The 15,497-nt window shown below is 37.6% G+C and overlaps 2 protein-coding genes across 2 annotated transcripts; one reads left to right on the top strand and one right to left on the bottom strand.

The window, feature by feature from the left end:
* Positions 1-1,237: 1,237 nt before the first annotated feature.
* Positions 1,238-3,390, bottom strand: LOC147503520 (uncharacterized). Its single transcript, XM_086604877.1, has 6 exons — positions 3,251-3,390; positions 2,671-2,914; positions 2,560-2,613; positions 1,961-2,079; positions 1,654-1,906; positions 1,238-1,576 (listed from the first exon to the last, which is right to left on the bottom strand). Exons 1-6 carry the CDS (start codon positions 3,388-3,390, stop codon positions 1,238-1,240), a joined length of 1,149 nt encoding a protein of 382 aa, XP_086461003.1.
* An 8,823-nt stretch (positions 3,391-12,213) lies between these two features.
* LOC147503519 (uncharacterized) lies at positions 12,214-12,837 on the top strand. The gene has a single exon (XM_086604876.1). It carries the CDS (start codon positions 12,214-12,216, stop codon positions 12,835-12,837), a length of 624 nt encoding a protein of 207 aa, XP_086461002.1.
* The last annotated feature ends 2,660 nt before the right edge of the window (positions 12,838-15,497 follow it).

Raw genomic sequence — 15,497 nt, 5'->3', positions numbered from 1 at the left:
CGTTTAATACATACATCAGTTCTACCAAGGACAAGTCAGTGTAACCATTTATAGCCCCGAACCATTTACAAGTACCAAAATCCAATCCAACTCTTGCAACTACCAAAATAAATACTGGCCCAAATAAATAAGAGATAAAAAGGAGGCACCCATTATTCCCACAAACTCCATCTATTACTTGCGCGAAATTCACCAATAGTAAATTGCGATAAATGATACTTTGAGATCATCATTTACAGTAAAAGGACGATAATTTTGTCATTTTAGTCACCTCATTTACAACCTCAATAAGAAATGTCTTAACAATACTAACCACACAACAATTGAGCAGCTGCACAAGTTAGAATCATTAAAATCGCAATAGTATCTCTCAAATCGTTTGCCAAGATACCTTTTGCATGGACCTAATATGGGATACTAGAAAGACTATTTAATATTGTCAATAGCTTATATCGTGTTATATACACTTATATAGTAGTATCTTCAAGAGAAACTATAAACAGTTGAAGCCACATCAGATAATTGCAAAATTAAAGATAAAGAAGTTGAAGCCATAACCAATTACAAGTTCAAAAGTACCCACAAAATCCCATTCTTGCAACAACCAAAATATGAATAACAAACAGTTGCAATTCCAAAAGGGAAGAAGAGAAAAAAATGGTAACTGCTTTATCTTGTGTCCTAAATGGCGACAAAGTCAGAACTGTTACTATCATAGCCTGCGACGTTTGTCAACCGCTTCGGGGTTCACAGGACGGTGCTCAGCCCCCTTGTCATCGACAAAGTTTTTGCATGTACGTCTATTGTGCCCTTCCATGTTGCACAAAGTGCAACATCTTTTACACTTTGGACCATTATGCTCTGCTCTTATCTTCATTCTCTTCATAGAAATCCGACCAACTTTGCACTTCAAAGGAGGGTGCAGGACACGCTCTTCCTCCTCATCAATGTCCCACTGCTCCTTACTCGGAATGCCAACCCACACCTCACTATAACACCGTTGCCAGTTTGTAGTACTGTAGTACGAATCGACATATGTCATATGACAAGGTCGGCGGCTCACACTTATGGCTTTGCATGCATGCGCACACGGGATTCCCATATGTTGGAAATACCCACACGAGCAGACCCTATTTTTAAGATTGACATGAAATATTCGACAACGGTCGGTCTTTATTAGATACTCCCTAGTCCCAGCTCTTGAGTGTGTGAATTCCAATGCCTTGGTGATGTTGGCTCACACCAAACCAGTAGCCCTGAGTGTGAACTTCTCACCACGAGCAGCCCAGTCATCCGCCACTTTTCTGTACTTGCAGTACGTCGCACAAAGATTCTCCCTAATTGCTTCCACTAAACAAACAACTGGAAGGGCTCTGTCATCCTTAATCATGTTGTTCCAAAACTCAACATGGTTAGTGTAGGCAATGCCATATCTCTTTACTATAAAGGCATGACATGCCCACTTATCCAACGGAATCTCCATAAGATTATCATAGACACGTGAGTTTATTTTCTTTATATCTCTCATCACAGCACGAAAAAACCACTCTTGAGTTGTCTTAGCTGCTGTCTTAATCTTCCTCATAAGCGGAAGTGAAGGAGTCAGCCCAACATGTTCTTACAAATGTGGTTCATGCAAAAGACATGTTTCACCTGAGGAAACACCTCAGGGACTTTGACTACCAAACTGGGTTGCTGTTCAAATATGATAACTAACGGAGTCTCATACCCAATCACTTGGTCTCCTAGGCATTGCAAAAACCAATCGTAGTTCTCGTTGTCTTCACTGCTAACCAGAACAAAAGCAATAGGGAAAACATGATTATCACCGTCAACAGCAATGGCTGAAATCCGACATCCTCTTGATCTCCCCCTCAAATGTGTGTCATCTATTTCTATGTGTGGCCTACATGTGTGACGGAAGCTCCTCACAGTAATCCTATAGCTCCAGAACTAACACTTGAAGCGATCTGTGTTTCCCACTTTTTGCAGCTCTGTAAAGCTGAAGCGATCAACCTTCCTCAATTCTTTACTATAGGTGTTGAGTAGTTGATAGGACTGGCCGAAACTACCTTGAATCTGTAGACATTACAATTATAGTTAATACAACTTCTTCTTATGAGAATACAATAATATATCTAAATACAGTGCTGAACTGAATCACAGTCTATTAGGTCTTAAAGGTGTATAACGTATATCATGGAATTTGGGGCGTACATAGTGTCTTTTCCAACCTATATAGTGTCATGACAACTTCATAAGTTTAATTTCGAAGCTGTCTTTCACATTGAATATAATGTCTATCACAGCTTATATAGCCTCGCGAAGAACTTGTATTATGTCTGGAACAACTTTATAAGTTACATATCTAAGCTGTATTTCAATCCGCAATTATTATATAAAGGAAGTCGCAGCTTATATAGGGTCGTGCAGTTCTTACAACAACTTCTTATGAAAATACAATAACATATCTTAATACAGTGCTCAATAGAATAAGTCTATTAGGTCTATTAGGTCTATTAGGTCTACATCGTATATAGTGTTGTTCACAACGTATACAGTGTCTCGAAGAATTTGATCAGTTACATATCTAAGCTTCCTATATGACACTGCCTATATGACAAACATTTCAAATAGGAACATAAGCTAACCGTCTTGCAACGCACACACCTCTTCAAGAGCCTTTTCCCTTCCCCGCCATGCAGTTCTGTAACTGATATCTATTGAAGTCCACTTTTTAATCATTGCTCTCATGTGCATTGCCTTATATGTTCTGTCATTCTGCAAAAGGTCTTTGCATGACATGGCGACATAACTAGTTGACACCTCACGGTTAAACTCACCAGCCTTTTGGCAACCACATGTGTGAAAGTTATATACAGTTCTCACACCCCATATATATGAACCTTTCGTGCTGCAGTACACGTGAAACGGGCATGTGGAACTCAAACTATTCGTCTCAACCCCCTTACATCGATATTGCACCCTTCCCTAGTATGTTTTCAATCTTAATAGTTCAAAGTTATGTTTAATTGTAAAAGTCTTCATGTGAAAAATAAACAAACTCCTTCCAAGGAACTCCATACCCACACTCAGTAAATTTGGATCTAGAGCTACCCACTCAGTTGGAGGTGCATCTTCTATGCGACTTTCGTCAACCACAACCTCCTTGTCGTGTTGGGATTTCTCTCTTTTTTCCTTCAAGCGGTCAACTCGTTCACTACTACACCGATTCTCTTCTGTCAGCTACTCTCCTTCGCCATCACCCATACCCCTTCCAAATGCTGGTAAAACGACTGGTGGTTTGCCAAATATATCATTATTAGTACCACCACTGATATTTGGATTGTCACCTCCACCATTGTTCTGCATACACACACCGTTATCCATTACTTGCGGGCGGATATACTCAAAAGGAAGCATTATTGGACCAAATAGACACACCATCAACTCCATTAACTTCTTCAGCATGACAGCCACTTTCCACACCAGATACGACTCCAGTCATTCTGAAGCATGCAGTAACACAACCTGGGCTATCACTACCACTAAATTCTCTATAAACTAGACCACCATCTTCAAGTATACAATCACTATCCATAACATCATGCCTATCTGTATCCTTTGCATTCTTTGAGTCCATACCTATAGGACCCACTGGGTTCATCTCTCTATCTATCCTGGACGTACCTGCCACATCCATAGACACATGACCTTCCCCTTCTGAGTCACTGTGCAATTCGAGCGGAGCCCGTTTGCTACCCAACCCAGTTATAATAACTCTGTCTGTTGGTATGTCCGGAATAATAAGCCTCAAAGTGCTTGGTAGTTGCTCAACATTGAACGTGGTTGCCTTCCCATTGAGCAGTTCAAATTCGTCGGTTCCAATACAACTACTTAGGACAAGAACCGTTTCTGCCACTCCCGAAATATCTAGACTACCTACGAACATGACAATCGACTAGTTAGTGCACAATAATTTACTCATTGGTATATTGCATCTCTTGAGGGACATGTCATATAGTATCTTGAGCAGCTTATATACTGGGGCAACTTCCTAAACATACTACCCTTCATAGCTTATATAGTCTTGGCCTTTCAACTATTTAATCAGTGTAGTTTAATTAGCAAGTTGGGAAAGACATTGTATAAGCTAGGAAAGACACTATATAAGCTTCCCACAAACATATCAGGTTCTCTCTTAAGCTTGAGGGACGTGTCATATAGTACCTGACTCATCAATAGGCTCATCACTATCATTTAATTCATCATCACTTAGGTCATCACTATCACTAAATTCATAATCACTTGGACCATCATCCCAGGCCAAAAGACCAATGTCTTTGCGCCAACTAGAACTGTCCATAAGTTCATCCCAATTTTGTCCCTTCCCAATTCGATATGCTTCGACCCACATCAATATTCCTCCAACTCACCACTTTCTGAATAAGGGAAGTAAAGCCCACTGGTGTGAGGCTACTTTCTCCTAGGCCTACCGACACATGACCTTTCCCTTCAGACTCACTCGACTCTTTTCCAGGAGCACATTTGCTACCCAAACCATTTACAACAACTCTGTCAGTTGGTATATCAGGAATAATAAGCGTACAAGCGCTTCGAACTTAATCGGGTCTGGGAAGACAAGATTTCTAGCGTTCCCGCACGTGTTTAGAAGATAGAACATCTACTCCGGCTGCAAACAACAAAGTGCTCTACTTTAGTACCATTTTAGTCACCTTTTTTAATGATAAACAATGTAGGAGTCCAAAATAACACACTTACCGCCACAAGTGCCAGGTACTAGGGATGCTTCAACAAACTGATTTTGAAGTGTCTCGCCTACAACAATGCTAACTACAGATGAATTTAGTCAATTGCACAAGTCAATTTGATATACATGTAAATATTATACAATATCACATCCTCCAAGTGATTTCATAAATCTAATACACGGTAAGTGACACCTTAGAAAGTGTCCTCTTATTTACCTCTCATTCAGTCACTATAATTTAGAACACCATAATAACACACTTACCACCATAAGTGTCAGGTACACGGGATGCTACAAAAAATTGCGTTTCAAGTGTCTCACCTCCAACAATGCTAGCTGCACAAGAATTTAGTCAATTGTATAGGTCCGTTTACACAATAATTTAGAACACCATAATAACACACTTACCACCATAAGTGTTAGGTACACAGGATGCTACGAAAAATTGCGTTTCAAGTGTCTCACCTCCAACAATGCTAGCTGCACAAGAATTTAGTCAATTGTACAGGTCCGTTTACTAAACATGTCAGTATTTTACCATTGCAACCAACAAACCACAGAAACTATTTTTGAAATACCTTATATAGCGATTCTATAAATCAAATATACTGTCTTAGATAGTTTCCTCGATCTTCTTCACCTGTCCTACAGTTATGATAATTTAGAAAACCACAATAACACACTTACCTCCATAAGTGTCAGGTACACAGGATGCTTCCAAAAACTGAGTTTCCAGCACCTCACCCCAACAATGCTAACTGCACAAGAATTTAGGCAATTGTACAGGTCCATTTACTAAACATGTCAATATTTTACCATTGCAACCGACAAACCACAGAAACATTGTTTTTGGAAGACCTTATATAGTGATTCCTTAAATCAAATATACTGTATGCGAGTCCCTATCTAATGTCCTCGATATTTTTTACCCGTCCTACAATTATGATAACTTAGAAAACCGCAATAACACACTTACCACTATAAGTGTCAGGTACACGGGATGCTTCGCCTATCTGAGTTCGAGGTGAATCACCTCCAATAATACTAATTGCAAAACAATTTAGTTATCGGCGCCCTTTAGTTATTCCAAGGCAAAAATTTAGTTCGACGTCTTCCTGTGCTTACCTATTTCACAGTTCTGTAAAACACTTACCACTAACTTCTCCAAATTTTGTTTCAAGCAAAAATGATGTTTCAGCAACGACCGTTTCAGCAACATGGTACCCAGTATCGGGCACAACGGATGGTTCGCCCAATTCAGTTTCATGCAATTGAGATTGTTCATAAATATCTGCAAAATGATTTCATCAATCGGAATATTAGTTTTGAGTGAATCCATTAAATAAAGAACAATAAGGATCACAAACATACCTTCTCTTATCCTATTCTCATAAACAGGTGATGAGCATGATTGTGGGACATCCTCCTCCATCATATCTTTGTTCTCTTGTCTGAATATTAACAAACTACCTTCTCCAACGCTTTTCTTCCTGTGCACGTCCATCATCTCGATAAAATCGTTCTCATCTTCAATTGTGCAAGCGTGTCTGGATACTAGGTAACTAAATCGAAGAGGTTTGATCTTCGTTACTTGCTCCAAAAAAACTTCGAAGTCACCAAAACATATGTTCATACTGCAAAACCTAAGCTTACATTACCCCCCCCCCCCTACTTACAAATAAAATTCCTCTTCTGGTCTGCTATTGTACTGTCGTTTGCACCCACTTTACTACCATCGGAGCCCATTGTAATGCATGTTATTGCCAATTAGTATGGTTGTCTTATTTTCTACTTCCATTCATCAAATACTAAAACTTCCATTTAGAAATCTACCTGATAAGCACCCAAAACTGTAATATTAAACCTCGAGAGACATAGCATTTTGGTCGATTATGTGTTTAATAATCATGTAATAATTATATTTTCGTACTTTTGCAGGTTTCCGCATTTAAAATGAATATAATGATAAAACATGCATCGAAATACGGGAATACTGGAATATTTGAAGTTTCCCACTCAACCCCAGTGAAGCCCAACAGAGCTTGACTAGAGCCGAAGTTTCCAAAAGAACAAAACCAGTGCAGAACAGGTCCACATATAAAGAAGCAGCAAACTTCCGAAGCTCAAATCTGATAAATCTGGGTGCCGATGTTGGCTAGTGAACTGCCAGAGTGACTAGGGCGACAAACTCTACACAAAGACAAAAAGTTGTAAAAACGCCAAAATCGGCGCCACCACTGGACACACTAAGTGGACCCACTCTACGGGCCCAAAAGGCATGACGAGTCAGCATAGGCAGGTGGCAAGTGATGGTCTTAATTTGGTGCCACCTCGCAATAGGAAAGACACGTACCAATTTAATGTTTGAATTGAATTGGGCTAAAAGACGAAACCAAAATATATAAAGACAAAACCTTATAAAGAAAAAGACAAAGCTAAATTAAAACAGGTAAAACCAAAAGTTTGTATTTCAAAGTTTTGAATCTCTCAATTAGCATAAGGCCAAAACTCAATTAATCCGTCTCCAGTCTCCCGCCTATATATATGAGGGGGTAGCCTTAATTATTTTTCCTTCAGCATTTTCATGCTTTAGCTATACATTAGTTTTACTTTAACGTCTGTAGTTTCATTCCAGCACTTAAACTCTGTCATTTTCATTCCAGCAGCTTAAATACTGTAAGTCAATTTACCCTTAATAACAGTCATTTCTTTTCTAGTGTAATTCATGTCCTGCATTTATTTACTTAATGTATATAACAAGTTTTATTATTCCTTCAATGACCATGAGCTAATCCCCCCCCTCAGGGGGAGGGTTATGCTGCTCGTGTGAGAATCCGAATTGACTCTTTAATATTCTAGAATCACTACTTAGGAATTAGGCATAGATTAGACATCCGGTCCCAAAATGACTGAGACTGTACAAATTTGGAGTGTTGATGCTCCAGAACAGTTTCGTGTGCGATGCAAAATGTCTCGCGTGTGACTCTATGGTGTCAGACATCTCTCCAATTTGTCCAGCTGATGTGGAATCGAGCCAGGAGGTGAAATGATATTCCAGAGATGAAATATTAGTTCAACTCCTTATGCTAGTGTGATGCGGCTCAGAGATGTGGGCATGCGCTAGGGATCAATACTCGACGTCGTCTCCGAACACGAGATGAATTAGAGATGTAGTGACGTGGTAATATAAACTGTTGAAAAATAATTCTTGCATAAGTATGATTAACTCTCTCCCTGTTCTCTATCTTTGGTTATCTATATCAAAATCACCGTAGTAATTTACATTATTTGCATTACCGTTAATTTAATTAAAACCAATGTAAAAATCCTACTCACCAAAAGTTGTATTTCCAGTTGTGAACCTTTCTGAGCCCAAACGTTTGGACGATCCCTTACTTGACCTATCCTACCAAACCCACGTAAGTAAGGTAACTTGACTAAAACGTACGGCTATATGGACTTTGGACTTGGGACTTTGGTCTTTGGACTTCGGACTGTGGACCTCGGACTTAATTAATCAAGAAAACTAATAAACGTACAATTAAATGCGTTTTTATTACTACCTAACTTCAAAAAATAACAACCAAAGACAAAAAGATGAACCAATTACTTTCCGTTCAAAAGAAAGCCTTAAGTTGTGAATAGTCTCGAGTATGTATACAACTTTTGTGTGAGGTCGATGGCACTGTACTAACGTTCCAGGCTACTAAACTGGATTTTTTAGAATGTATTTGATGGTACTCTACTCTAATTACTTTTTTAGCGATTAAAAGATAAACCAATTACTTTACAAGTTAAAACAGCCATAAATCAAAATACTCTACTGTGGAAACTTTAGTTAAAGTTTCAAACTTTACTCCAAAACCCAACTTTTAACTTGGGATATTAATGTTGCACATAAATGAAATGACCCTAAGTGAAACACATTTATGACCAAATACACCATTAATGACCATATTTATCACAAACATTAAAGAAAAATTGGGAGCCATAAACTAAAGAAGTTAAAGCAGACATTATTAATGCTAGAATTTAAAGTGTACCAAGAAACTTCAAAACACACCTCGACTGGACCTTCTAAGAATCTGTTAGTGGAAAAACGTTGTGCACTTGGGATGCGTGCAATCAATTTCAAAATAAATGATGAAAAAGAAGAACAAAGGCAACCAGTGTTCAGTCCGAACAAGACATTCCCGCGAGATATTTTTTCTCTCCCATGCATTTAATGCATGCAATGAGGTGTCATTTAGGAGGGGTATAATTGGTATTTCAATTCTTAGCTATAAGTGCAAATATGACAATTTGTGTGGGCCCCAAAAGTGGGTTCCACGTCCTATTTTGGAATGTATTAGTGGGGGTCCGATTCTGGTATCAAACCTGACTCAGGGTCCGATTCGATAAGTTGCCCAAATGCGAAACCTCAAGTCTTCCAAAAGAATGTTAAAAGATGTAACTTTTTTTTCTCTGAATAGAGCTTGGGTAGGAATATGTTAGGAGTTTGGTGGAAGAGAAAGAAAAAGAAAAATGACTGGAAATGAAAGAAAAAGAAGATAAAGAAAAATATGTGGGTGGTGGTGAGCGGTGTTTATATGGTTATTGTTCTCAATCTTGTTGTGATTGGCAGGACTGCAAATGGTGTTGTGGTTGTTTGGAATGTTTTTCTTTGTTTTGTTTGTTTCTTGTTTTCTGTTATTGCAGGGATGGGATGTTGGGAGCTTCAAGGCATGGCCCTTGTCGTCTTGCAATTCAATTATTCAAGCCTTTTCTAAACTTTGGGCTCATATGCCTCGGATGGGTTTTTTCCAGTGTTACATTAGTCATGTTCTCTGGCAACTTTGTTTGGGTGATGTATGGAAGATTACGTCTTCCTTTATCGTTATCAAACTCCTTGGAGTTTTCTAGCTCTGTTGTGGAGCCTTTTTTGGTTGTGCAGCCATGTACGGATGTACCTTGGTACGTAGCCGTGGTAGTTTACTCTACAGTCGTAGTAGCAACTTTTCTTTAGTATTGGAATCTTGATTTTGGTGCTTCAAGAGCTTTGTAGGTCACCTTATTAGTTTGTGGTTAGGCCCCTACCTTGTTGCTTGGAATGTTGCAGGTGCTAAAGACTGGAAGTTAGATCCATCTAATGTGTATCCTAGATTTGGTTTCGGTGAGCATTGTATTTTACTGGATTTTTGTATTATTGACTTCCTTGTAAAGGTTTATCCCCCTCCGGATGTAGTATTTTAATATAATGTATGAAGGTTTTATCAAAAAATACATAGACACACACTTTAGCTAGCTCATGTGGAAAAAGGGTTGAGAATTAAACAACTTTTCAAACCTAAAGTGTGGATATAAGAACTAGAACATAGTCACCCACGTTACTCCCATTTCCTGCTTTGTAGCTCAATTCCTATATAGCTTCTCTTTAGGTGGAAGGTGTAGTGGGCAAATATCGTTTGCCTTTAAATATTTTTATTTGATATTTCAAAACTCGAGATATTGACGTGAAAGTCAATATCTCGGTATATTTCGTGGTTATTCCAAATATTTGCAAGTATTGAGCGGGAAAAGAAGGAGGAAGACAATGGACACGTGTCATGAGTTGATTGGGTCAAAGCTAATTGAGAACACTATATAAAGACTGGATGAAGTGAAAGATGATTCATTCGATCATTCCCATAAAAATGATTAGAAACAGAAGAGAGAAAGAGAGAATCAGAGTGATTGTAAAACCTTCATGATTGTTCAATAAAAAAGTTTCATTTACTTTATATCAGATCGACAACTTACTTCAATTTCATTCAAACCATCATTTAATCTCAGTGATCTTAGAACAATTAAGAGAGATTGTTCTTAGACATCACATTGGCACCGTCTATGCACCGAGAACAAGGAAATTTTGAAGTTTTCTTCTTCTTCGATTTCAAATCCGTAGTTTCGTTCTGAGTTTGAGTGAAAGAAGACTGAGTAAGGAATTGAGGATTGAATCATAATGTCTCCAAAGAAAAGAGCAAATAGCAAGCAAGTGGATAATGATAAGCAATCACAAACAAGGATTACAAGAGCTTCAGTAAGTAAGAGATATGAGGAGGAAAATGTTGAAGTAGAAGTTTCACTTCAAGAAGTCTTGAAGAGGTTGAGAGAAGTGGAAAAATAGAATGCTATATTACTTAAAGAGAATCAAGAGATGAAGAATGCAAGTCCAAGTCAGGTTTTAAAAGATCTCCATGTGGAAGAGGAGGAGGCTTGTAGTTCAAAGTCAGTTAGCCACTACACAGAAAAGGTATCGGCAAGAAACGAAAGAATTAGAGAACCATCGTCGATACCTATAATTCTGATACCACAGCCCATCACTAAAGAGATGATGCAGAAGCAATTGGGGAACCAGCATCTCGAAAAAAATTCAGCATCAATAAGAAGATTGGCAGATGATGCCAGCAGGAATCTGATACATCAAAATGTCGAGATTATGCCCATTCCACCTAAGTTCAATATTCCTAAATATACTCAATATGATGGGACGTCGGATCCGATGGATCATCTATTTGGATATCGACACCAATTTTTGATATACCAAGGAACAACCTATCTAGATTCATTATTATGCAAGTCCTTTTCGTCAAGTCTGAAGGGGAAGGCGTTGAAGTGGTTCTGTTCTCTGCATGAGGGATCTATATCATGTTTCAGGGAGATTGAGGAAATGTTTCTGACCAATTATGGTCATCAGCGAGTAAAACCAAAGCAAGTGTCGGTTTTGTTCCAACTGAAGCAAGGAAAGAAGGAATCTCGATCTTAAAACCTTCTTGTCGTGTTTCAAGGCAGAGGTGATGACAGCGGTGATGACATTTGAAATAGGGCTTAATCCAGGTTCAGATATGCATAAATATATGCATCGGAAGGATATTAAAACTCTGAGAGAGTTGTATGATAAAACTGAGAAAGATGTGCAAGTGGAAGAAGGTATTCTAGCAGCATCGGTTCAACTAGTGTTGCAGGTGTCAGAATCAAATAAGTCTACCAAGGAGGAGAACTATAACAAATCCGATAAGAGGAAATCGGCTGATCCTTATCCGATATCAGAAAATCAACCTTCATAGAAAAAGAGGTTTGAAAGATCACTGAAAGAGGAGTTATATCCAAGTAATTATATCGCCATCAATACTACAGTGGAAGACATTTTAAGAAGGGTGGGGAAAGAACCTTATTTCCAGCATCCGACTTACAAACTTTGGGAAATAGCAGATAAACTTTTCTGCAATTTCCATAAGGTAAAGAATCATGAGAAAAATAAGTGTCTTCAACTGCTCAGGGAAGTAGACAGATTAATGCGAGATGGAAAGCTTCGGGAGTTCAGAGCTGATGCTAGACCAGAAGTAACAACTATGGTAAATGATAAGCCCTTTGGGGTAATCAATATGATATATAAAGGGGTTATCCTATAGAAAAAGATTATAATGGATAAAATCCGAAAGATATCAACAGTGAAAGAGGTACTAGAAGTGAACATGGAGCCGATACCGGTGAATCCTTCACTAGTATCGGCAAGCATACCTAGAGCTATTATGTTTGTTCCTGATGATCTATCAAAGGTAATGTTGCCTCATGATAATGCTTTGTTGATTACATTAAGGATATCCGGATTTGATGTGCAAAAGGTGCTGGATTATTGTGGAAGTTCAGTTAATATTCTGTTTTGGAAAGCATATACGGGTATCGGATTTGATGAGTCACATCTGAAAGAACCACAGTTTAATCTGTTTGGTTTCAATGGAAGCTCTACTAGGCCAACTAGGGAAATTAAATTGCCAGTAAAAGCAGGTCCACAGACAATTATGACTAAATTTATAGCCATAAAGCATCATTCATATCATAATGATATTTTGGGAAGAAAGTGGATCCATGCTATGAGAGCAGTTCCGAGTACTTTTTATCAAGTTATCAGATTTCCGACTGCTTATGGGCCACATGAGATAAGAGGTGATCAATCAGAATCAGAAAAATGTGATTTTGTTACTGTCAAGGGCATGATGAAGGAGAAAAAAGTAGACACTGGGGGCATCTTGGAAAGCACCAGATAGCAATTAGCAGAAAGTTCATCTCCAAAATCCGATACCAGTAAACAGCCAGAGGATTATAGGTTCACCTCGGAGATGAAAATAGAGGTGGAAATGGTTCCGAGCAAGACAATGGAAGAAGTACAGAAAGTAAATATCAGTTAGAATAATGAAAGTTGCTTTACTTTTATTGGTACAGAGATGAGTTCAAAAATCAGGCAAGATTTGATAGAATTACTAAAGACAAATAAAGATGTATTTGCTTGGTCAATGGCTGATCTTCCGACTATCGATCCTCATATATGTTCTCATAAGCTAAATATGCGAGAAGGAGCAATTCCAGTGCATCAGAAACATAGGAGGGTCAGGCTGATATATGATAATGCAGTACAAGATGAAAATCAGAAGATGTTGAAATGTGGAATCATAAGGGAAATCGATAATTCTGAATGGGTAGCAAATATTGTTGTTGTCCCAAAGAAGAATGTATAAGTTAGAATATGTGTGGATTTTACAGATGTTAACAAGGAATGTCCCATAGACTACTATCCGATGCCAAGGACTGATGAGTTGGTTGATCGAATAGCTGAGTTTGAGTTGTTAAGTTTGGGAGATGGTCATTCAGGATATTTTCAAGTTATAATGGCAGTATTAGACCAACTGAAAACAACGTTCGTTGTAGAAGGAGGTCTTTACTGTTTCATCAGAATGCCATTCGGTTTAAAAAACGTAGGAGCAACGTATCAGAGGATGGTAGAGAAGATGTTCAGAAATTTGATCAAGCATATTGTGGAAGTATATATCAATGATATGGTTATAAAATCAAAGAAAGCAGATGATCATGTTAAAGACCTCGATACAGTGTTTCGAATATTCAGACAATTCAACATGAAGCTCAACCCAGAGAAGTTTACTTTTGGAGTAAGTTTAGGGAAATTCCTGGGGTATATAGTCCCAAAGAGAGGTATTGATGTGAATCCATATCAGATTCGATCTTTTCAACAAATGCCTTCTCCGAATACTAGGAAGCAGATACAAAAATTAATAAGAAGAATTGCAGCTTTGAATAGGTTCATATCAAGAACTTTTGACCGATGCAAACCCTTATTCAAGATGCTAAAAAAGAATACAAAGTTCATATGGGATGAAGAATGTGATTGACATTCTCAGAATTAAAAAAGTATCTTTAAGAAATGCCAACTTTGATGAAGCCAGAGGAAGGTGATACTTTATTTTTATATCTAGCAGTATCTAACTTTGCTATTAGTTCGGTACTATTAAAAGTAGAAGATGGAGTTGAGCAACCTGTCAATTTTCAATCTAAACCCATGCTCGAGGCTGAAACTCAATATTCAATGCTAGAAAAATATGCATTAGCTCTCCTCTATTCTACTCAAAGGTTGAAACCTTATTTCCAATCCTACTCAGTCATTATCATGACGAATCTTCCTTTAAAGCAAACTTTAGCGAAGACAGCCAAGTCGGGAAAAATGGCAAACTGGTTAGTGCTTATTAATGAGTTTGGGATTGAATATAGGAATAGGGTTTTAGAAAAAACCCAAGTATTGGCAGATTTCATAGCGGATTTTCTTGTTGAAGATGAAAATTGGAATATTGAAGAAGATAGCTGCTTAAATTTTCAAAAACCTGATGAGGAGATGGATGAAGAGGATCTATGGGCTGGCACAAATGGGTAGAGACTTTTTATCAATAGATCATCAGGACAAAAGGGGTGTGGTATTGGAGCAGTTCTGATAACCCTTGAAAATCAGAGATTAGAATCAGCCGTTACTCTGGGTTTTCATGCGTCTAATAATGAAGCAAAATATCAGGCATTGATAACAGGATTGGAAATAGCTAAATCGCTAAATGTCAAAGAATTATCTATATTCAATGATTCTCAATTAGTGGTAAGCCTAATGATAACCCGTAAAAACAGTAAAATTCTAAATATTAATGCTACAAGAACACTAATACGTAATCCTACCGTTCTTACGTTTAAATCAATTCTTCTTACTCTCAAAACATATTCATGCAATATAATGAGTAAGGAATTCGTTCCACTCTCAATCTATCAAGACTTAATAGAATTCAACTAATCAAACCCAAAAGGAACAGTGAGAGTGATGTGTTTGGTGTGAAATTTCTATACTACCATTCCCAACACAAGAACAATAATAACAATAAGACATAATTAAATTAAACTGAAATTAAAACTTTATAAATCTAAATTTAACAATAGTCTAAGAATCAAAATGAAGACAACCTAATTTATGAATTTAATGAACAATAATCCAACCCAACATCAATAACTACGAAATGACTAACAACCAAGAAATGAAATTAGATCTAAGCAATAGATAAATGACAAAATTGAATTTGATCAATAATAAACTACTTTATTTATCTAATGAAGCAATAACAATATTTTAATACTTTAAATTAAAACAAGGGAAATGAAAACTAATTAAAATGGAGATTTAATTCTAGATCTAAAAATTATTCTAGATCTATCTTTTTCTAATCCTAATCTCCATTAACATTAGCTTCCTAACCTAACTGCCATTAACAAAGAGTCAAGCTTTTGTTTTTATACTTCCAGATCCAAAAATCGTGCATGGGCTTGGAGCCATGTTTTGGGCCGGAAAATCGGGCCCAAAACCCAATTTCTTTAGTCCAAAAAG

The sequence above is a fragment of the Coptis chinensis genome, chromosome 4 (genome assembly GCF_015680905.1).
Source record: "Coptis chinensis isolate HL-2020 chromosome 4, ASM1568090v1, whole genome shotgun sequence".
Lineage (NCBI taxonomy): Eukaryota > Viridiplantae > Streptophyta > Magnoliopsida > Ranunculales > Ranunculaceae > Coptis > Coptis chinensis.
Note: the sequence above shows the minus strand (reverse complement) of the source record. Positions and strands in the feature narration are given on the sequence as shown.